General features: G+C 43.2%; 1 protein-coding gene and 1 long non-coding RNA gene across 3 annotated transcripts in view; one reads left to right on the top strand and one right to left on the bottom strand.

Moving 5' to 3' along the window:
- Window positions 1-844: 844 nt before the first annotated feature.
- LOC134426641 (uncharacterized) lies at window positions 845-7,503 on the top strand. The gene is made up of 3 exons (XR_010030007.1): window positions 845-951; window positions 1,256-2,724; window positions 7,246-7,503. It is a non-coding gene; the product is annotated as an uncharacterized LOC134426641 (long non-coding RNA).
- Window positions 3,721-22,738, bottom strand: part of PRKAR1B (protein kinase cAMP-dependent type I regulatory subunit beta) — a 93,695-nt gene continuing 74,677 nt past the window's right edge. For both annotated transcript variants that reach the window (XM_063171829.1, XM_063171828.1), the window contains exons 10-11: window positions 6,671-6,752; window positions 3,721-6,253 (exon numbers count right to left, since the gene is read on the bottom strand). In XM_063171829.1, the coding sequence (XP_063027899.1) occupies window positions 6,081-6,253; window positions 6,671-6,752 (255 nt within the window). In that variant the 3' untranslated portion in view covers window positions 3,721-6,080. The remainder of the gene's footprint in view (window positions 6,254-6,670; window positions 6,753-22,738) is intronic.

The following is a 22,738-nucleotide window of genomic DNA, read 5'->3' as shown; positions in this document are numbered from 1 at the left end:
CTCAGGGGCACAACTCCTTCCTCCAGGCAGGGCCAACACAGAGCTTTTCCATCTCTGCAGGAGCTGGCACTGAGAGATGCAGATTCCCTTCCGGCAGCAATTTCCAGAGTCACCCTTACGCAAGATAAACTGTGAACAGTGACACATCTCCCTGCTGCCATGGCACTCAGCTCCCCTGGCAGGGTGGGGTGTGCAGGAGATGTACCTGGGGCTGGGAAGTCTCAATCAAACAACCCAGAGTCTGCAAGCTCAGCCACCTCCTTCTATTTGGCAAGCAGCTTGAGCTGCCTCTAGTTGATGAGGAGAAACAATCTCTTGTGTTTTTCAGCTGCTGAGTCTGCTCCCTCTCACTACCACAGTGGAAATAAATGGTGGGAGGGTTTAGCCAGCACTAATTCATTGCCACGTTCAATCTGAAGCCGCTGTGACTTTGTGCTTGGCCCACAAACACAACGGAGAAAATGAAACCGGATAGAAAATACAACGGATCATCCGATCATCGTAAGCACATGGGAAAGAAACAGAGTCACTCTGTAGTGCACATGAATTCCACACATGTGGAGGAATGCAAAGCAGCTATTGTACCCCCACTTTGCAGATCCATTTCACTGTTTTCCCAGTTTATCTGGAAAATACATACTGCATGGTACTGTACGTCGTATTTCACTGCTATGCACCATGATGTCTTCTAATGGAACAATCGCCATGCTTGTAGTCTAAGGGCAATACAAAAGTGCTTTCAAATAATAACAATACATTTTCTGTATAAAGAGGATAGGGAGTAGCCATTTCCCAGAAAGGCTTGATTTCCCTGGAGCCAGCAGTATGAACATCCAGAACGCCAGTAACAGCAGGCAGTGGTGAGAAATTCCCTACCTCATCATCAGTCTATACATCCTGTTTCCAACTGCCAGCTCTGGGAAGAGTGGAGGCTGTCAGCACCCACCAAGGGTAAGGTGAATGCACCCAGTGAGTCTTGGCAGCACAAGGCTCCATTTATCCCATCAGGGCTTGGGTGGGGGGCACTTTGTTGGCAAAACAGCTCTCTCAGCTTTGAAGCAAAGCTGTGAGCAGAGGAGCAGCGTTCTCACAGCCCAGCTCCCAGAGATCACACAGCAGCACAGCATCTGCCAATTCATTCAGCACCGCTGGCCCATGCAGCAACATGGCACGCCACTGTTCCACGTTTGGAGGCAGTTTATACTGGAATAGGAACACTCTTCTAAGGTAAAATGATGATTTTTTTCCTCCATAGGATCTCACGACTTTTTAAAGGGAACACTGGACACTTCAAATTGCTGAAGCACAGGAGCATGGGAAGTATGCTGCAGCTGGTCTGGGCTGTGGAGGCTGTCTGTGATACTTGTGCAGGGAATGACTTCAAAACAAGAATTAAAGCACAGCTGGGGAGGAGCTGACACACTCAGAAGGGAAAAGTTACCCTCGTACATCTGAGATAGGAGTCAGAGCAGCCCAAGGAGACACTCATGCTTTGCTTTCCTTGCCTAGGCAAAGTGCAGCCTCTTTTCTACAAACTCAATCCAGATTTTTAGACATCAGAAGAATCACTCTGGTATTGGAGCCTGATCAAGCACAAAAAACATCCTCAGCCTTCAGAAAAATACCAGATGGCTGCAGATGCCAGCTCCTTCGGCCAGGCAGTGTTTTGAGAGAAAAGGCCAGCTTGTTGTGGTGTGCTGCATCCCAGATACAACTCTGCAGAGCAGCAAAGAGCCACAGAGAAATCCCTGGAGGAGGAGGAGCATCCAAGCCAACGTATTCCCGTAACATCAGATTTTCAAGGCTGTTACATATGCTCCCATCCAAATATGCTCTCTTCCTCTGGAGGGAAGAGGGACCTACAGAAGTGACTCTGGCTGGAAATGCTCTTATGAGTTTCTGAGCAGTCGTGTGCACTTGAAGCTCCAGTCAGAGTTGCCAAATCATTGGAAACAAGTTACAAAAACATGTCTGGCAATGTGAGAGGGAATAATTTGGTCTCCACATAGTGAACTGGTCTTTGGAATATCAACTATGAGACTTTAAGCTGGTTGGTTCTCAATCACCTACTCTTTGAGGAGGTCATCATGGTGTTGCTGCTGCACAGGATAATATTCTCTTTGTTCTACAGAAGTGAGAGCAAAGAATAGACACTTCTCTCATAGATAGCACAGTGAAAGGATTTATGCACCATTTAAGACTTAAAACTTTATGTGGTGACTCCACTTCCAAAGACCACTAACTACAAGAAAAACAGCCCAGCAGCCAATAACCAGCTGGGGTTACTTGGTTCTCCAACAGCTCTTGTGTCCCACCAACACCTGAACAGGTAACATGGTGTCAACCTGTGGTTTCTTGATGATCAAGGAAGGATTCACAGGGTTCACAGTGACTCCATGACTTCGGCACCACTTTAGCACCACTTTAGTGCCACGAAGCAGTGGGAGTGCCTGAGCCAGCCAGAGTAATGTGATACACACACCAAAGCCTGGTCAGCCACATGGCCTTGTAAAAACCTGAGGTGCAATTAGTTTCTATTGAAAAAAAAAAAAAAAGAAGTATTTTCTTTTGTTTCAGGAGTCCTGAAATGGCTGTGATACAATTAAAACCAACCAAAAAAGGAACGTCAATGAGGGTGAGATGTTCATTTCTGGGGAGCGTGGGCTGGTAATGTCCGTCTGGAAGGACCTCAGAGAGAGTGGTCACTTTTGATTACTGCATAATGTGAGTAATTCTCTGGAAAGACCAATCCTTCCCTCCTGAATCGTAGGAAATGGGGGAAAAATAACACACTCCAAAAATGGAAAGCTGCACAGCCCTTGGATGTCGGGAGCCACCCAAGATTTCTGTGCAGGGGCCACCACACAGAAGCTGCAAGGAGTGAGCCACTGGCCCTGCCCTCTGCTCTGGGGTGGCAGCTCTAGCTCTGGAGCCAAACTTGGACCATAACACACCTACTGAAGTGGCCACCCAGGGCTCTGGTAGGTGGGGTGACACTAACAGCACATGGAACACCTCATCACCCAGAAGCCATGCTCTCCAGTTCTAACCCATGTCTGCACCTTGATGCATGAGGTGCAGGTGGTTCCTTTGGAGGCTCTCAAACTCCAAAAGAAGTTTGTCCTCAGTGCAGTTCCTAGCCAGCCCATGGCATGAACACAAGCCATGGAAGCAGAGCAGTACATCCCTGGTGCCAAAAATGGGGCTGTGCTCCAGGACAGCCACGATTCTAAAAATCCATGTGTGTGTCCATAAGTTGAGAGGAAAAACTGGGACAGATCCCTGGTGTGGTTGGGACCATGGGCTTTGCCTGTGATACTGGGGGAAAGGAGCAGCAGTGGTATTTGAGAAGGAAAGAGCCTGTTTTTGCCCAGGTGTACCCCAGGCCATACGACAGCCTCAGCATCAGTCCTGAGGGTTTCACAGCTGGCACCTGCACAACAACAGGAAGGCCCAAGAGACACATTGGACCCCTATTTCTTTATATAGACATATATGGTTACATTTAAACAGATGATTTTTTTCCTTCATGCTAATCCTCCACAAAACCAGTTTGGTTTCCATTACTATATATAGCACTGGGAATCTTGGTCTATTTTTTGTCCCTTTGCATCTGATTATTTTCAGTAGAGCTCAAAGTCTTGATGATATACAGATTTTAACTGGAACATGACATCTACTCACACAAACTTCCATTAGCAATAAACCCACAATGGCCACTTATAACGTAGAAGAATTTTATTCATACCATAATCCTGTCCCATCATCCACTGCAAATATTACAATTATCTTCAAAATGTCACTGAATATCATTTTGTTCCACTTAAAGCACAGGAATCCTGGTGTTAGACAGTTACATTTCTCTTGAGATTGCTTATAACAGAACCATAATTCAAATGTATTTTCCATGAGCTGTAAAGGTTTAAAGCAAAGAATCTGCAGTGTGTCTGTGTGCTCAAGTAACTTCTAAACAATGAGGCTAATACTTGGTATTTGACAAGAGATGTGTCCTGCATATTATGCGAAACACTCACAATTTTTTTACCAACACAACAGAAATGCAACAGGTAAAAGAACATACTTGAGTGACTGGTAACATTTAAAAAATATTTCTTTTAAAAATTGCACAAGAGAATACAAAAACAGTGCAGCAGATAACCAAATGCGTATACATTGACATATCTATATAGAATAGGTCTGCCTATATAAATGTACGTGATAAAAATTGCAAGGTTGGAAACTGTGAATGGTCATATTTAATAACACGTGCAAGAAGCATAACGTAACCATAATAAATAGCAACAACGAATATACCCTAACAGGACCACTGAAATTATGCTAAAATAAATTAAGCACCTTTAAGTGATGAGAAGAGCATGAAGCTGAGAAGCTTTTTAGCTCTGTGAGAACCACTGCAGGCAGCTACTGGAATATTGGGCCCTTGGTGGGAGTCAACAGGAACGTGTCCAATTAGCATTTGTTAATTCCAAAGAAGAAAGCAATTGTGTGTCAGTAGGACTCATTTTAGCCATATAGCCAAGTTCAGCTACATCTCTACTTTCAAAAGGGAGACTCATGTCGTATTTCACTGCTTAACCTTTGGCATGTCAAAGGTACAGAAAGCTTGTATTTACTCAGAAGAATGTTATTGTAAAGAAGAAATGGAGTTTTTGGCCTAGCTGAAGGGCAGGCAGTGCTGTTTAGCATGGCTGAGATGCAGAGCTTTGCTGCTGCTGGCAACGACAAGTTTACCTGCAAAGGTAAAGCTTTGCACATCATAGTCCCAATGATCCCATCCTTGAGGGCTGTGCAGATCCCCAGCCTTGAGAGATCTGCAAAAAGCTCCTTTCAGGAGGAGCCCCATGAGTAGGCAGGGCAGCAATGACTGCCAGCAAGGCCATGAGGCCCCTGGAGAGACCTGGGCTCCAGGATCCTGGTGCTCTTTGTTACACAATACTGTCTTTTGGAGGAGAAGCAGCATTTTGAAGCACTTATTTGGCTTTCAGAAAATTTTTAAAAAATCTAAAATTTAGTCATATACTAGAAGAAAGGCATTTGAATTTCATTAAGTGGACCTTATTAAAAACAAGCTGCTGTATTTTTCCCTGAAGTGCACCTGGCACCATCTCTTCAGCATTTTATGTAATGCTCAGAGAAGTGGCTGAGGACATTCTGCTGAGTTTTGAAGCCAACTTAATTCAGCAGAGAAGCCCCCACTGGACTCCTAAGGACTCTAATGTAAACCCTCATTTTAAAAAAGCTGAGGACAAGTAACTTAGGTCCTAAAGGCTCCATTTGAATTCTTACAAAACATTGTCCCTTGACCTTTTCACCCAGAAGACTGGAGCAGGCTGTTTGCCTGAGCATATCCTACAAAGCAGACCCAAAAGGGGTTGTGACATGGAGGAATATGGACCCTATATTTAAGCCACAAACAAAATCACTCAAAAGCTTTACTTTTCCCTGGCTTGCTGGAATGATCAAAAGCTTCCTCCAACCTTCCCCTTTAAATTGCATCTCATCAATGAGACTGCCACTTATTCCATGGGATTTTGGAACCCCCCAGTCTGTAACCAGTGAAAAGTCTTTTAGAAGTGACAGGCAGAGATATCAAGGAATCACAGACTGGTTTGGGTTGGAAGGGACCTGAAAGGCCACTGACTTCCAATCCCCTGCCAAGAGCAGGGACATCTTTCACATCACTTGATCAAAGAACCTTGACAAAAGGTAAGACCAGCTTTAAAGATAATAAAGAAAACAGAAATTCATAAGTATTTTAAATAGTTGAACCCACAGTTTTAACCAATATGAACCAACAATAAGTAAAAATCTTGTCTTCAAGCCACGAGCTCAAAAGAGCCCCAATCTTCCCCAAAGCTAGTCTTACCCAAATAGTTATTCTTCCATTTCCATGATACATGAGATTTGAGCTAACATCCACTAGGTGACATAAACAGAAAAAAAAACCACATAAAATGCACACTTCTTTTTTTTTTTTTTTCTTCATAAAGCTGTGGAGCTGCACAGAGCAAATTTTAAGTGCACAAGGTCACATGAAGGCAGCTTTCCAGAGGAATCATTTAGACAGTGAGCGAAATGAAGCTGTTGTATCTCTGAATGTTTCTCTTGAGGATCTCGGAGCAGGGGCCGAGCACTCGCTCGAAGCGGGGCCGGTCCAGCTTCACGCACTTGAGGGGTCCTCGTGCCACCACCGTGGCTGCCCGGGGCCGGTTGAGCAGCAAGGCTATCTCACCTGGAAACAGAGACAGCACACTGCCACACACCCTCCTCTCTTTCGCAGCATGCATATTCCACCATCCCGTTGCTCTGCTGGTGGAACATCTCCCTTTATGTATCTCTTGATAGACACTTTACATAATTCTGCTGACAGTACAAATGCATTACACATGCATAATGCATGTGTGTAAAATGCCTTTGAAAACAAATGCTTTCAGACTGTTTTGCTGATTCTGGATCTGTCTCCTGTCAGCTACACTGGTGTAAACCATGGAATGGATTCAGCTTCCCTGAAATCTCTGAGCATCGCTGAGAGCAGCGGCTGACCTGCCCATAACCCCTCGCATGTAAGAGTGGAACACTAATTAAGACAATAAGTACTTGACCCAGACGTGCCTGTCTTTCTGAACCATGCCCAGCTGAATTTTCTTACCAAAATAATCTGAGGGACCGAGTCTTCCAACTTCGACGTACTCCTCATTGTCAGACCTGCGCTGCAGGACAGAGGCTGTGCCCTGGGAAGAGAAGGGCAGGGAGTCAGCTGGCTTTGCTCAAACCTGTTCTCATTTAAAAAGTACCCAGGCCTGAGTATTTCCTTTTGCATATCACACTCCTTCCTGATACATGAATGAAAGGAATTAAAGGATTAAAAAAAAAAAATCCATCAAACGATTTCTCTGTTATGAGTTGTTTGGATGTAGACATATTCCGCTCATAAAAAGAAGAGGAACAGGACAGAACCCAGGAATAAAGTACATCATGCTTTAATATAAATGTATGCTTTAATATAATTTTGAAATATGTTCTGCGTGAATGCAGAACCTTAGAGAGAGAGACACAGAAAAGATTTACATTAAAAGAAATAAAAAGGCAATTTTCCCAGTAATTATCCTGGGACACAATTTTGTAAGAGCAACTAGAGCTTATTCCTCACCTGACCTATTGCTGAAATGGGTGGCAAAAGACATTTTTAATGCTTGTTGTAACAAAGGGTGATTTTTTTTTCAGGGGCTTTGCCTGCTCGTGGCCTGTAGTGATCTGGACACCTGCGAGTCAGTCTCTGGAGAGATGGAATGTGCCTTGTCTCCACTACCCTTAATAACTGCTGTACCTGACACGTGCTAATACATGTCAAAACTCAGTTACAATCTATTTAAACCTTCAAAGAGTTTTACATGCAGAAATATTCTGACCTGGAGGAAATCTTAAATTATTGTGGCATAAAGCTTTTGTAGAGGAACAGAGAAGGTATCTGCTTTTCTGGAAAAAAATTACAGCAACTAGTAGAATATCATCTGAGTCCAAACCAAAAGAATAGGAAAAGGCCAAATGTTAACAGATTTTGATTTTAACTAAATAAAATAAACCTCCCTCCAGTGCAGAGTGTTCAGTGAACGTTCACTGGCTGCAAATATCCTGCAGCCTCCTTCCACCAAAAGAAACTTGTGCACCTCCAGTAGGTAAATTTTATTTTTTCTGTCAAGTTTCAAAAAAAAATCCTTTTCCTTGATTTAACGAAATTGTTCCACCAACACTGCAGTTTCCCAAGATCTTCCAGTAAATCTGCAAGGGCATAAAAATGCAGAGATAGTGTGATGAGTGTTGCTATTCACACTTGCAGCAGCTTTCAGGGCAGACCCACATTCACAAGCAGCATTCTCAGAAATACCCCACGCAGGGAACGATGCCTGCATCCATCCCTCTCTTGCCAAACTTTGGATCAGGTGCAGCTCAGTAAATTGATGCTGTTCTCATGGCTTGTACAATGTAGATGGATTCAGCTTCAGAGTCACTTCCAGCCCTTGTCCTCCTCTCATCTCCATCTGCAGCCTGGCAAAAACTGAACCCCTTGACCCAAATAGCTGCCTGCAATCCATGTCTCCAGTTCCTTTCCCAAAACTCATCTTTTAAAAAATCTTTTATTACAGATGTTTTATTACATAAAACAAAAAGAAGTCCCTGAAGTAATCACAGTGACCACCCAGGTCAAATGAAGAAAGGACTCAATTCCCCACTGCTCACCTTCAGCACATTGCTATAAAGGTAATCACAGTATCAAGCAATATTGCTTTCATCTCCCTGAGTGTCAGCCTTTATTGTGGCTAATATTTTTCTGACAGGGTCCATGTGATATAGGACTCCAATAAGTCAGCCTTCTGAAGCAATTTCTTCCACTGTTCCACTACAGTCAGCCTTTTTAATCCAAGAAACACCATATCTGCTGGAGAAGGACAGATGTGTCTGGCCTCCACAATAAACACTTGGCTTGGCAGGATAAAGCAATGCATATTCCAGATCCATCTTTTTTCCACTCTTGTTTTAACAGTCACACAGGCTTTTCCCCTTGCCCAGTGAGAGCAGGTCTATCTCAGAGCAAAACAAGCTTCCTGAAGCCCTGACAGAGAGCACCCAGATGTCAGCTCTGATTACACTGCTTGGCCCCTGCTGCAGCAGCCACCAGCTCCACAAGTACATCCTGGAACATTGTCAGAGTGACCTTCAGGGGAAGGCTGCCCACCCCAGGAAACAAAGAAGATGTTTTTATAATTGCCTGTCTGTATCACCTTCACTTTGTGTCTCTTATCTCTGGAATCAGCACTATTCTGACTGTAGTAGAGGAGGAGTCCAGTTGTAGGCAAACAGTGGAAATGGGGCAAAAATAACACAGAAATAAAATAATAAAGAACAAAATAAAATATTACAGAATAAAATAAAGAACAAAATAAAATATTACAAAATAAAATAATGCAGAATAAAATATTACAGAATAAAATACTACAGAACCAGTCCTTCATTACCCATATATCTGATAAAGTTTTCATTAATTCAGTTTTGACCCCTACCCTTGCCCTCATCCCAAGTTTTGTGGCTGTTTTTAACTTCATTTTACTTGTCACATACTTGTGATAGAGTTTTTGGTTTTTTTGTCCTTCTTGTGCTTTAGGATCTCCTACCTCCCACAAATGATAGGACTGAATAAATCCTCTGGGCCCTGTCCCAGGAGGTAAGGGCATTATCTAACAAGGGTTCAGGAGCTCATCACTGTCACTCCCGAATGCATTTTTTCTCTATGGGAAAGACTTCTCCTTAAATGACACACAAAACTTGGCAAGATGAATCTCTGAAACAAGCTGCATGATCCTAGATTTGCAGGATCAGGCTGCTTAGTGCTGCTCAACTTAAAATGCTGCCTTGTACACTGATACCCATTCAGCCTACACCACCAAGCAAACCCTACAGAGCACAAGCTCGAAGGCTGTCAGGAGGGTTAACACCATAAAATAAATCAGCCCTTTGTGATGATATCAAACTGAAGGCAGACAGGCATGTCTTTCTGCTAGCAGACACTTGGGAGTGAAATTATGGTCTTTGGGGGATCCAGGAATATTCCCTTTCAGTCACTGGGGAGTGCCTGTATTCCCAGAAACTGATAGCATTAACCTTCTCTCCTCTCCTCTGAGTAAATACAAGCCTCCAATTGCAAAAACAACAAGAGTAGGAGTTCCCAAAGCACTGTGCCATCAGCACCTCTCTGCCACCCTCACCCCACGCACCTGCCTGCTCCCTCTGGCACTGCTCCACAGCACTGCTGGGAGTGTTTATTCAACTCCTTCCAAATGCTTCAGCAGTTTGTTTTGCAAAAATTTATGCCTTAGATATGGCACCATGATTTAAGATATAAAAAATAAATTAAGGTTTATAATCCATGAGCTCCCATCGTCTCCAAAGTAATGAGATTTTGATAGATGTTTCACTTTTAAACTCTCAGATTCTACAGATAGATGAGGGAGACATTCTAGTGTGGCCCATCTGGATCAACACTGGGATTCCCAGGCTTATCCTGCAGGTACTTACAAGCACTAATAGCTTCAGGAGCCCTGGTTTCATATTTAACCATGAATCCTGTAGCCAGCAGTTGGCCTAAAGAGCCTGGCTACAAAAGGCAAGTATGATTCATGGTGCTAAAAACTGAAATCCTGTATTTTTTTTCCTCTATTCCAGCTCAGTGGATCAGATGGGATCACCCCCAGGCAGCACTAGGCGAAATGTGTTCCCCCTGGGCTGGACAGGCAGTGCAGGATGGGCTTCACCAGGGGCAGGGGGTGGGATGAGAAACTCCACTGATTTAGAAACTTTTTTGGTTTAAAAGTCAGTCATACTGATTGTTTGGTTTTGTTGGTCTAACCACCTATTTTAAAGATATAGCCATCAATAAAAAAATATAGTGAGGCTCCATCTGGGATAAAGGATAATTATAAAAAAGAAGACATTATTAAAATTATAAGAAAATAACTTCAATTTTCATAATCAGAAAGTTACTACTTAATATCTCCAGTTTTATTTCATAATTTTTTTACTTCTGCTTTTTCTAAAAAAGCACAGGCAAAGTTTTTCCCCCATGGCCTCAAAATGTGCCATTTTTATCCTAGTTTTGAGCTTAGAAAGTGTTTCTAGCCTATTTTATTTTCCTCTGCACCACCCAGCACAAAGGGCAGTGCAGTGTATGGAGTGAGAGATGGAAAGGTCAGGCTGATCATCTGCAATTGCCATTACCTCCATCAATGGCAGCTCTGAACATACCTTTGCTCTTTCTCGCTATGTTAACCCGCACACTCCATAATTCACATGTTCAAAAGATAAGTTTCCCCTCACTCCACAGCCACACAAATCCTCATTAATGTGTTGCTATTAAATCATTGCAGAGTTACTACAAAAGGAGAAGGAAGGGGCTGTGCTGTGGCACAACACGCTGCTGCTCCCATGGAGGAGCAGAGGGCCTGGATGGAGGTGCAGTGGGTCTGAAATGAATGAAAAGATCTGTCAAACAGCATGATTCTGGGAGGATTTCATTTAATTGCAGGCAAGATGGGGTTTGTGGAAGTAATATATTTTATTAGATCAACAAGCAGAGCTAGAAAAAGGGATGAGAGCTCTTGGGCACATGTCTATCTTCAGGTTGCCTATTTCCCCAGGTAAATCTAATAAAATCCACCATTCACCTGTCTACAAACATTGTCTGGGCCATGTTCTCATATTATAACAGCTACAACCATATTAAGTTGCATCTTATTCAATCATATCTGCTTCCTAGAGCATCTCCAAATCATTAACTTAATTTAAGGAGAGCCAAAAGCTCAAAATTTCCTGGAAATTCCTGGGAGCTGGAACTAATTGATATTTAAAGTCCCTTCCAAGCCAAACCATTCTATGTTTCTATGAAACAGTGATTGCCTGGTGAATCTGGGAGACCTGTCAGCCAATGCTTCACCCTCCACTTCAAAAAAGGATCATATAAATCAGTTCAGTTGTCTGATGTAAAACCTCAAGCAAATTTGGTCCAGTTTAGACAACTCTCCCTTCTTGGCTATCCCTCCTGATGAGCCAGTTTTGATGGTGGGAACAGGCTGCCAGAGCAGCCCCAGGTTTTCACTGACAGGAGAAGTGGTGGCAGTTTGCTTTGCTTATCTCAAGCAAGTCAGTTCTTTTCTGCTTCCATTAGAACTCACTATAAATACAGCACAAGGCAATGCCCAAGGTAATGAGCTGCTGAGAGCTTTTGAGAACAAATGTGCAACATTTTACACATCCAGCTTTTTTAATTTGATTGTGATTTAGTACATTTGGAGTTGCACTGATTTCATGAGATTTTCAGGAAGCCAGCACATTGGAAATGGGGTTAGGATTATTAATGCAAGGTCAAAGGAGCTCTAAAGGCAATGTTAAAGTTACAAGCTCGGCACCCTGATACTCAGTTGGTCTCCTTAAGAGAGCAGTGCTGCCAAAATCACCTTTACACTGTCAGTGATCATCACCAAACTGTCAATACAACATTCATCTTATTGGCCATCATTCTCAACAGCACATCAAATTTTAGCAGAGATGGAAAGCACCTGTCACTGCCCAGCTGGCAGAGGTCCTGGACATCATCTCTGCAGCCACCACTGATATCAAACAACCTGCAGGCTGCTGTGTGTTTAATATCACACCTGCACCAAACTGCCCTACATGTGCCTGGAGTTTTCCCAGCTCTCTGCTATTCAGACATGTTTATATTAGTTTGGGACTATGGGTTTAGGAATAACACCCAGACCCGGGAGAGAGGAACAAAGCTGTCTAGAGCAGTCACCAAAATAGCCACAAACATTTAGGTACTTTTAAAGACGACAATCAATCATAAGCCAAGTGTAGCTTAAAACAGCAGAAAGAACTAAGCCACAGGGCATTTCCTAGGGATATACAGGAGGCCAGGGTTAAAGCCCAGACATGACTACACCCAGCCCATCATTAATCACCAGGAAATGCCTTTGTCTTGATCGTTCAGTATTTAAAATCATAGATGTCTGACACGGGAAGACCTTTTCAGTCGTTTTGTTCATCCCCCTACTGCATTACCTCAGACAATCTTTCCCTTCAGTGTTTCTTTGATACAGCCTGCATTAAACCTGTGCTGTACCTTTGTATTCCTCTTGAGGTAAAAGAAATGCTGTTATTAAATGGAAGAAGTCAAGATTCAGACAGAAAGAGACCAGTAAGCACAGTGACAAGCCAAAAGAAATTGTACAAGCTGCAATTTGCTTTGTGCATGGAGACCTCTGCAATACTCGGGTGAAATAAAATAAGTTTTGCACAAAGTAAAAAATGGGATTTCTTGTTTTGTTAAGCTTTTCCTGTTGAAAGACTTTACAGGAGCAAAACTTTAAGTTTTATAGTACATATTGACTTTAGATTCTTGCCTTTGAGCCACAGCAGCCAAGCTACCATCAAGCTAGACCACACAGGTGTCCAGTAGAGGCATATCCACATGCTGGGGGACTCATGACTTCATCATCATCCCCCATCATCAGACAGAGGGACACCACAGCAGCTCTGCCACAGTAGTGCCACACTTCTTCAAACCACCAGTTGCCAATGGGACTGGGAAGCCTGAGAGCGAAGGGATGGTGGCAGAGGAATAAGGATACCAGCTCTGAGACATGGGAGGAGCCCCTTGCCTGGTGTGTGATCCCCCTTGGCTAGTTGTCCTGGCTCCATGCCCAGAAACCTGGGAAGCCATTGCACCATAGCCCTTGGGGCTCCTCTGCATTTTTATCTTTATTCTGTTCTGGGATTTTGGTCGTGCCTTCCATTACACATTCAGTCACCTGTTGAAGGGGTGACAAGAAGCAGAGCTACTCAGTAAAGGTGGGCTCAGATGTTGGTTTTAATGAATCATCTCAGGGATACTTGGCCTTGACTAATCAGTAGCTTCTGTGGGAAAACAACTGAATTAATATTCATCCCAGTGCCAGATTTTTAAGACCGTCTGTGCCAAGCGCTGTGGATTATTGGCAACAAGGCCCTGTTTTCCTCCCTCAGACATGTCAGTGTACAAAGCAATAAAAGTCACAAAGGGAAAAAAATGTTGCATTTTAGAGATTCTTTCTTTCTACAAAGCTAGCCATTATCTTGCCTCTCTCTGAAGCCAGGAAACGTCCACTGAGTCAACATAAAAGTGACTTTATAATGGGTTATTCATCAACTGTTCATATTTGTGACTGACCTGACAGGGCTCATCTCCTGCAAGCAGAGAGCTACCACCTACATCCAGGGCAGGGGTGAATGTATGGGAGAGAAAACACAAAAACAGAGCTGAACCTCCCTCACCCTGCCCGCAGAATCCTTTCTGGTGAAAATCGTTTTTAGCTGTTAATGCTGTTTTACGGCCCAATTACTCCTACCACCATCTGCTTCTTTGTGAAAACATTCTGTAGATGCTGAAGTAACCAGACCAAGCAAAAGGCTGAGGCAGACATTGTCATTAAAGTCTCATAACTAATGCTGTGACCAGGGCTGGGAGAGCAGCTGTGGCCAGCAAGGGCAGCAGCTTCTGAGCAAGAAATAAAACTTGGAGTAAACTGGAGGAAGGAGAGAAGAGAGTTTATCACAGAGATCTGTAAAATCCCCCATGGAAAAATCTCTTTGAGTCCTTTCAGTTAGTGAATCTTGTGTGTTCAAAGGACCAAATTCTGAAATTCAGAAGAAAAAGCCTCACAAACTAAAAATTGGCTCATCCTGGAGCACACTGAGAAGTGTCTTGCATGCTCCAGAAAATCCACACTGCACAGCTAATGAAGGAGCCCTAAGGGCTATATTCTTGCAGCAAATCTGCAGTCAACTCAATGATATCTTTGCAGAGCAGGGACTAAGGAACATATTTAACATGATCCAGAGAAAGGGATGAACTCCAGCAGGGACTGGGAAGTTCTCCATTTCTCTTCCTCTAGGTTGAGCACCACCATATTTCAGGTCTTGTTTACACTGCAGTGTTTTTGCTTGAAGACAGAGAAGCTCCCAGCTCCTGACACAGCAGATGCCTTTAATGTCAGTTCAGATTTAACATGCCTGGGGCCATAAAGTTCTTGTTCACCTTGACTAAGTGCTTTGAATCAGGGCTTGTGAGCTCAGGCTCCAGCGCCAAAGGAGCTTACAGGGATCCTGAAAACCTTGAGGGGTAAACATCCTGTGCTGCTCTCCTTACTCCAATGGAGAGGCTTTTCATCCCCTGTGAACCTCCAATGCTTTTGCAGACTGTAGGAAAACACTTCTGGACAGGATGAAGAGCACCAACCATACCCTAAAGTTGGTATTAGCTCAGGGAGAAGTCACAGGCTGCTTTGAATACAGAGAAAATCTTGCACTCTGATTTTTATGCAAATTCAAATGGGGCATGCATATATTAAGAATGAAACTGCCAATTACTAACTTTGGGGTTTCCTTCTCTGCCCACCAAATAATTTCCCTGATTTCCCTGATTTCCACATATCCCATAGTGGTACAGGGCCAGGGTGTGTCTGTCATTCCAGCATAAACTTCAGTTTTATGGGTTTACAAATCAGATGTTTTAAATTACAGCTGAATGAGACTGGAGACTCCTACACAAGTTGTCATGTCAAAAGTGAACCGGGGAAACATTCATACATATTATTTTATGCTGGGTATAGCATATGCAAAAAGAGGCTGGGAAAACAACTTTTAAGCCTTTGGGAGCAGTATGGCTGCACTGCATCCTCCTGGGAATTGTGCTTCAAGATGTAGATTTATCAATATCCCAAAGACAGAGTAACACAGCAGGTCCTGTGTGTACACGGGGGTGCTGACATAAGCAATGTCCTCACTCCCAGTGTCCTGGAAGACCACCAGCACATCACTCCTCAGCTGCCATTTCAGCCCTCAGGGACTGCTGATAGCATCATTCCTGGGACAGCTTTCATGTTAGAGCTAAGGATCAGCAGTTCTAGGGCTACTTTCCAAAAGAAGACAAATCCTTTGAACTATGTAGCCAAAGACACTGCAAATATTCCTTTAGCCAGTAAATAATCTTGGATTCTTATTATTTGCCAGCCTTTGATTTATGAAAGAGACCTTTCTACAAAAACAAGGGAAGAAATCAACACATTTCTGCCAATACAAAGTGCAAGGGACTTCCACAGAACCTGCAGTATAAAATAACACCCATCATTTTTGGGTGGTAAGGTTTAACCTAAAGGAATAAGGACGGCCCATTAATGATGGGGTGCTGTCCACAGCTCCCATTGTTTCTGTGCCTTAAACCTCCCATAAACAAAATCATAAGGTCCTTCAAGGTGCCTAATTCCCATCAATTGATTTTTCAGGAATGAAGAACTATCCCAATTTTTGTGCCCTCTGCTTCAGATCATGCAACATGGAGGATGCTTCACACATCTCATCAAAAGGTTTGGTGAGGATAAAAACCCTGTGACCTTCATGAGTTGTTCATGCAGGTAAAGAGGAATGAGCTGGTTAAAAGGTTACATGTAATATAGACCATAATTATTAAAACTCTTAAAATTATTTAATTATAAAATTATTTATCTCACACCCTAATGGAGGAGACAAATCCAGGTGAAAAGTCTTTTCCATCACAAACTATTGGCTGTGCACATTGCTTTTACACTGTTTTCATTTCCATCAGACCTCTTTTTCAAAAGTACTCATTTTAATATAAAAGCTATGTGACATTAATGGTCTTGCTGAAGGATGAAGCAAGAGGACTTAATTCTGGTTGTGGACTTAAGATTGAGTCATGGCTGGGTTTGACAGTATTTTTTAACTGTACATTTTTAAACTATTATATATTATTCTCCACTCTCTGGGTTCATAGCAACTCAAGGCATTTACATACAGTTGTCCTGGTTTCTGCCACAAATGAGGAACAAAATCTGCAAAGCTTTAAAATAGACTAGAAATAGTGGCTAATGTGAAATTTCACAAAGTTGTTAGGAAAATGCTCCCTCGTACATCACTTCTGAGGTTCTGCAGAATTCACCAGAGGTGACTGCTCTGCAGTGGTTATTGGTGGGGCTGGAGAAAGGGTTGAAGGAAAGGCCAAAAGCTGCAGTCACTGACAGGTCCTCCATGGCTGGGAAGAAGAAAGGGAGCAGCCATTTGCTTCCTATGAAACATTATCCCATGGATATGCAGCCTGACCCACTGCCCATGGAAGTTAAACTGAGTTTAACAAAAGCAGGACTTAGCTGACAAATTTAAGTCTCTTTGACTCAGCAAAACACTTCACCTCCATCCCTAGTCAGGATGGGACCCAATCACACACCCAACTTTCCATCTTTGGTGGCAGCTGGCCATTAAAAATGGATCCTGAGCACAGAGGAACTCTGTAGCAGGGCCAGTGGAAATGCTGCTGCCCCAGCACAACTGGGTGCTGTCAAGAAAATCGAGCGTCCCCTTCCTGTAAGAGCTCTGTGGGAAACAATGTCTGTGCAGTTAAAAATAAGCAGAGTACAGAGCCCTGGTGCCTGCTGGCTCTGTTTATTCAGGATATTTTGTTTATTGGGTACATTAGGAGTCGCTGCAGACTGCCTTTGACAAACATTTTTGGTATCAACAAAATCCTGGTAACACTAAGCAGTTCAGATTTGTAGCCTTTGAAACTCCTTTTCTAGACAACATTCATCTTCCTAATTAATAATTAATCGCACTGTGTTTTAAAGAGATTATCAGGTGTGATAGCAGAGTGTGCCTAAGGCAGTGACTTCATTATCCCTATGGAAGGAGTTTACTTTGTAGTTCCCCTGCCTGTCGCAGGGGTAGGTGCCAAAGGGGTCTCTCTTAGGTTAGAATGTCAAAGAGCAACGATTTAGGGCAGGAAACAATTGGGCTATTATTTTTCTTTTTTCTTTTTATTTTTTTTCTTTTCCTTCTTAAGGAGCTTTTAAATCATAAATCTTCAGATGCTCGTTGTGTAATTTAAGACTCGAGTCGAGTTTTCCTACAGAAAGGCCCAACTCTGTGTAGGACCAGGTGCCCTTCCGAGGTTACCATGGCAGGAAGAGTTTACAAACACTGTTCCACCTACAGGCTTTGAACTGCATCTGTGCAGAGACGCTCCAGAGCGTGCCAGGAGTGTCAGCAGGGCTGGAAACACTGATTTCACCTACAGGACACTATCTCAAGTACACTCTCATCAAGAACTCACAGCGGATCCTGCCCAGACCGGAGCCGGTTTGTGGCCCTGACTTGAAATGTCAACAGCAGCACGGAAGGAACAGCCCCCACCGAGGGCTACTGGGCTGTTTCCAATGTGATCAGCCAAGGATAGTGCGGGAAAAATGATCATTACCAATTAATCTCAATCATTTATTTCAATAAGGCAGCCTTCTGCACTATCAGTGGGGTTTTTTTCTTTTATTTGTCAATTCTGGTATTCCCATTGCCTGGTTTCAGTAGCGACAGATATTTATGCCTTTTCCCATTAAACTTTTCCTCACCTTTAAGAAGTGTCATTTGGATTGTTCCCACTGATGGGGAAACAGGGAGGGCAATGTTCTGCCCAAAGACTGGACAGGTGACACTGAAAATCAGATGCCCTGACCATGCCTCCTCTCTAACCAGCAGGATAATAAGGAAGGATATAAATCCCAGATTTTTATAAGTGCTTTTCACAAAGGAATTGCAGAGGAGTACCCGCTGTAACTTACCACAAATCTGCAATTAAATATATTGGGCTTTAAAGCTAAAAACAAAAATCCAATGCCAAACTCCTTGATACCATGGGTCCATTTCTCCTTGAATTGTCTCCTGTGAATTATCTTCTATTTTTAGGTCTTTTATTTTTAGACTGCTGCATGCGATTGCTGGGCAGCTCAACCAGCTATTAATTGCAAATGTTTTACTTCTCATGCAGATTTATTTCCACGCTTTCTTTTTAAACCAACCTGTCCTGGGAGCAGATGACAGGCTGTACACTTAAAGGGCAGCCACAAGCTGTGCTCCTCAGGCTCACCCTGGCCCTGTCAGAAACCTTTTGCTGCTCTCTCCTCCTCCACCTGCGCACGTTTGTGTGCCTGTGCACACATTTTTCTTGAACCATGTCAAACTTTATGAGTATCAGGGCCATATGGCAGCAGCTCAGCAAGCTCTGAGAGTGCAGCTGAGACTCAGAGAGTCCCTGGGCACGGGGGGTGAGTCCCGTGACAGGCTGGGTGCGCCGGACACGGCGCTGGCTCGTGACAAGCCGTGCCAGGGATGGGACAGGGCAGGGCTGGCAGCTGGAAACCCCAGCAGGCTGCAGGTCCCTTTGGTGATTTATGGAACGGTGGTTTTGGCAGCTGCCTCACAGACTTCGAGGTACTGTGCCACCCAGCCAAGCTGGAAGCTGAACTTGAGAGAGTGGTACATGATCAGAACCGCTGCTTTTAATGCTATTGTCGCTACCTTTCCCAGTAACCTAGACAACAGCAAAAACCTCTTTTCTTTCCAGTTTCAGAGCACTACTACACTGGTTTGAACTACTGTTTGAGCTGGAGTCAGAGGCAAAGCACAAGTTGGGAATAAAACCAGCCCCTGTTCAACTGGCATTTCATTTAAAGGGGCTTTTAACTCCACAAAGCTCACATGCCTTTGCATCCACCACTTTAAAATGCTGGCTAAAAATATTTGCGTTATCTGAAGTCAGATGAATAAATCCTCCCCACTGCTGGGTACACAGTGTGGCAGGGCACGACACAACTGCAAATTTATTTGTTAGAAACCGTACATCTGTTATGATTTACGCTTGCCAAAGTATAATTCTTTATGGCAACAATTGTTTCATGGTGCTTAAAGTTTTTCACCTCTGTGCCAGGAATCTCATATGGGATAATTCCATGACCTTGGAATCCAGCAGATACATTCCACATCTGTCTGGTCTGGGAAAGCCCGAGTTTGTTGTGTGAAAACCATAGTGGGAAAGTAAGACCTGGAAATATCTGAAAATACAGAAACTGCAGGGTTGCTTCTTTTTTATTTTTTTTATTTTTAATTACTAGTTTCAAGTGCAGTAAATCAATCTCACAGAAGTCGTTACTTTGCTTTTATAAGCAGACATTAACTTCTGATTCTATCTTCACATTAGGGAATCTGGTATAAACATCACAATAATTCTATCTCTGGGAAAAAAAACCCCACAATCTTTAAATATTAGAACTAAATCTTTTTGAAGGCTGCTTGATATTTAAACAGAAAAGAACCCAAACTACTGCAAGTAAACATCTTACTGGTGCCTGTGAAGATTTAGGATGGCAGAAAAACTGTAGCTGTCCTGGAATCTCAGGGTATACACTTTTCTCATTAGATTTTTTAGCAAAAAATGAACCATAAACAGCTTTGTGAGCAGTGAACTTAAAAAGCTCTGGTTTCCTGTGATTCTTCCCTGTGCACATTTTCTGTTATTATAATAATTTGGCTAAGCTCCTGCTGCAGCCTTGCTTTCCAAGAGGCACTGTAGCATTTCCATGCTCACAGCCTGCACCTCAAATAACCTGCACCCCAAATAAACTGTGCAACACTGGAGGTAGGAAGGTGGACAGAAAGCCATAACAAAAAGGTTATAGTAAGAAATGGAGAGAAAAGGTGAATGTGTTTTCTTGATAGAAGGGGGAGACTAACTCGACTTATCCACACTAACTAGGATGATATTCCTGGTTTAAAGCAGGAGTTGCTCTTCTGATCATCACTGGGGCTATCTGTCTCCCTTTCCAAAGGTTTCAGTGGTTTCTCTTCAGTCTGCAAATCCTGAAGGTGCCAATCCACTCACAGGCCGTGTCCTTGGGCAGGACCAATGTCCTTACAATGTCCCAAAGGGATGGCACAGAGCAAGGCAGCAGGGCAGGCCAACCAGAAATTAATGACTAATTGATGAAGTTCAACAATTTTAAATCCATATGTGAGTCCTAGGTGCCTCAGAGATGCTTTTATGGTACGATTCACAAAATTCCACTTGGAACCAGTATCTGGGATGCACCAAAGGTTTATAAAGTGATAACTGGTTTGTCTAAGGCATGATATGAATGATCATGGTTATGATAAATCATAGAATGGTTTGGGTTGGAAGGGACCTTAAAGCTCATCTTGTTCCACCTTCTGCCATGGGCAGGGACACCTTCCAGTAGTTCAGCTTGCTCCAAACCCCATCCAACCTGGCCTTGAACACCTCCAGGGATGGGGCAGCCTCAATTTCTCTGGGCAACCTGTGCCAGGGCCTCACCACCCTCACAGGGGAGAATTTCTTCCTGATATCTAATCTAAAGCTGCTCCTTTTCTTTTGAAGCCATTCCCCTGTCCTGCCACTCCAGGCTCTGGCAAATATTCTCTCCATCTTTCCTGCAGGCTCCCTTCAGGTGCTGGAAGGGCACAGCTGGGTTACCCTGGAGCCTTCTCCTCTGCAGGCTGAGCAATCCCAATCCTCTCTGCCTTTCCTCCCAGGACAGGGGCTCCATCCCTGTGATCATCTCAGGGAAGGGACCCCAGAGCTGGACACAGAGAGCAGAGCAGAGCAGCAGCATCCCCTCCCCTGACTTTCTGCCACGCTGCTTTTGAAGCAGCCCAGGACACAACTGGGGCTGCATGGAATGTAAAATGAGTAAATAAAAAGGTAAATGAGTACCTTGTCCAAAAATCATGTGGCCAAGTTAGCTTTGTAGTACTGGACACGCTGTGCTCCAAAGGAGGCTGCATTTTAGTGATATATGAAATGGTTTTCTGCATACACAGCAGCCAAACAACTTGGCTGCATTTCTAGTGGTTTGGATTAGAAGACCACAAACATCAAAAAGCATATGAAAGAAGCTAATGGCTTTTCAACATATTGTGACAACAAACCAGCCAAAACTACTTTCAAGCAGGTTGTAGAATAATGTGTTCCTGGTGACTTGCAGCAATTTTTCCTACAGAAAAGCTTAAAATCAAAGATGTGAACTCCTGTAAAAATCACGTTTAAAATATGAAGCTTAAACTCTGTGTGAGAAGGCAGAAATACTGCTGCAGCACAAGAAATATTTGAAACTGGATGTTCATTCTTTAAAGTAAAAAATATAGGCAATTTCCAAAGTAAGGAACTAAGTCAGATTTGCAGTGAAGGGTGAGGTGAGCAGGTATTTTCTACAGAATGCAGTGTTAATGCTTTTCTACCCATTCAAGACTTAACAGCTGTTTCAGCAAGAGGGGGAAAATAAAGGCCCTTGGTAACTCTTAAGCAAACTGCCAATTTTCCACATGGGATTCAATGGCTAAGAAAATTAAATTTTCCTAGTCTCCTGCTGCTGCAAGGAATAACAGCACATTCAGAAACACTAGGAGCAATAAAAACTCTGTATTTCTGAAAAACTTCTGTTTCCTAAATTTTTCTCATATACTAAACATCTTCTTAATGAAAAAGATTCCCTATCTAATATCTAGTCTCATTTATTCTAACATTGTTGTTTTGATGGGAGACTGCTTGTCAGATATTTAAAGTTCCTGAATTGTCTCCCTGTATGATAGACAGATGCAGTTACTTGCACTGACAATTTTGTGAGCATTGTAGAAAAACTATGTTCACAAATAAAATACATACTTCCAACACTCAAGAGGAAGGAAGGATGGAATTTTAAATGTCAGATATTGATTATGAACCAAATTCTGGCTGCTTTGTATAGAGGCACCTGTCCAAAAATCCACAGATAAAGAGCAAGCAAAGCAAAGCCTGGGCTGCATTCTGTGTGCATACAGCTGGATCCCAAGGCTGCACCATGACAGCTTCTGACCCCTCTTACCCAACTTCTCCCACACTGAGGGGTTCCAGTTCCCTCCCAGTTCCTGTGCCACCACTGGAACTCACTGCTGGTCATGTAACACCTGGCAGGTGTGTGCACTGGAGCTGTCACCACAGCCATATGTTGGTTATTTGGTTTATTTTATTATATTGGCTATTTCTGCTCTGTATATTTGCACAGGAACACTCACAATCCATAGACAATCATATCCTAATGCTCTCCTGTTATTCAGTCTGAGCGTCTCTAATTCCTCTTTATAGCTTGTTATATCACAATGCCTTGGTGCTTGTGTGAGATAGCAGGGATCCAAATATTTATGTCAGAGAGGGGGGAAACCCTGCCAGCATCTGTTTGCAGAAGTGAGATGGTGGAACTGAAGTGTCAGATAATCTCCCCAAAAGATGTCAGCATTT

The sequence above is a fragment of the Melospiza melodia genome, chromosome 18, assembly GCF_035770615.1.
Source record: "Melospiza melodia melodia isolate bMelMel2 chromosome 18, bMelMel2.pri, whole genome shotgun sequence".
In the NCBI taxonomy this organism is placed as follows: domain Eukaryota; kingdom Metazoa; phylum Chordata; class Aves; order Passeriformes; family Passerellidae; genus Melospiza; species Melospiza melodia.
Note: the sequence above shows the minus strand (reverse complement) of the source record. Positions and strands in the feature narration are given on the sequence as shown.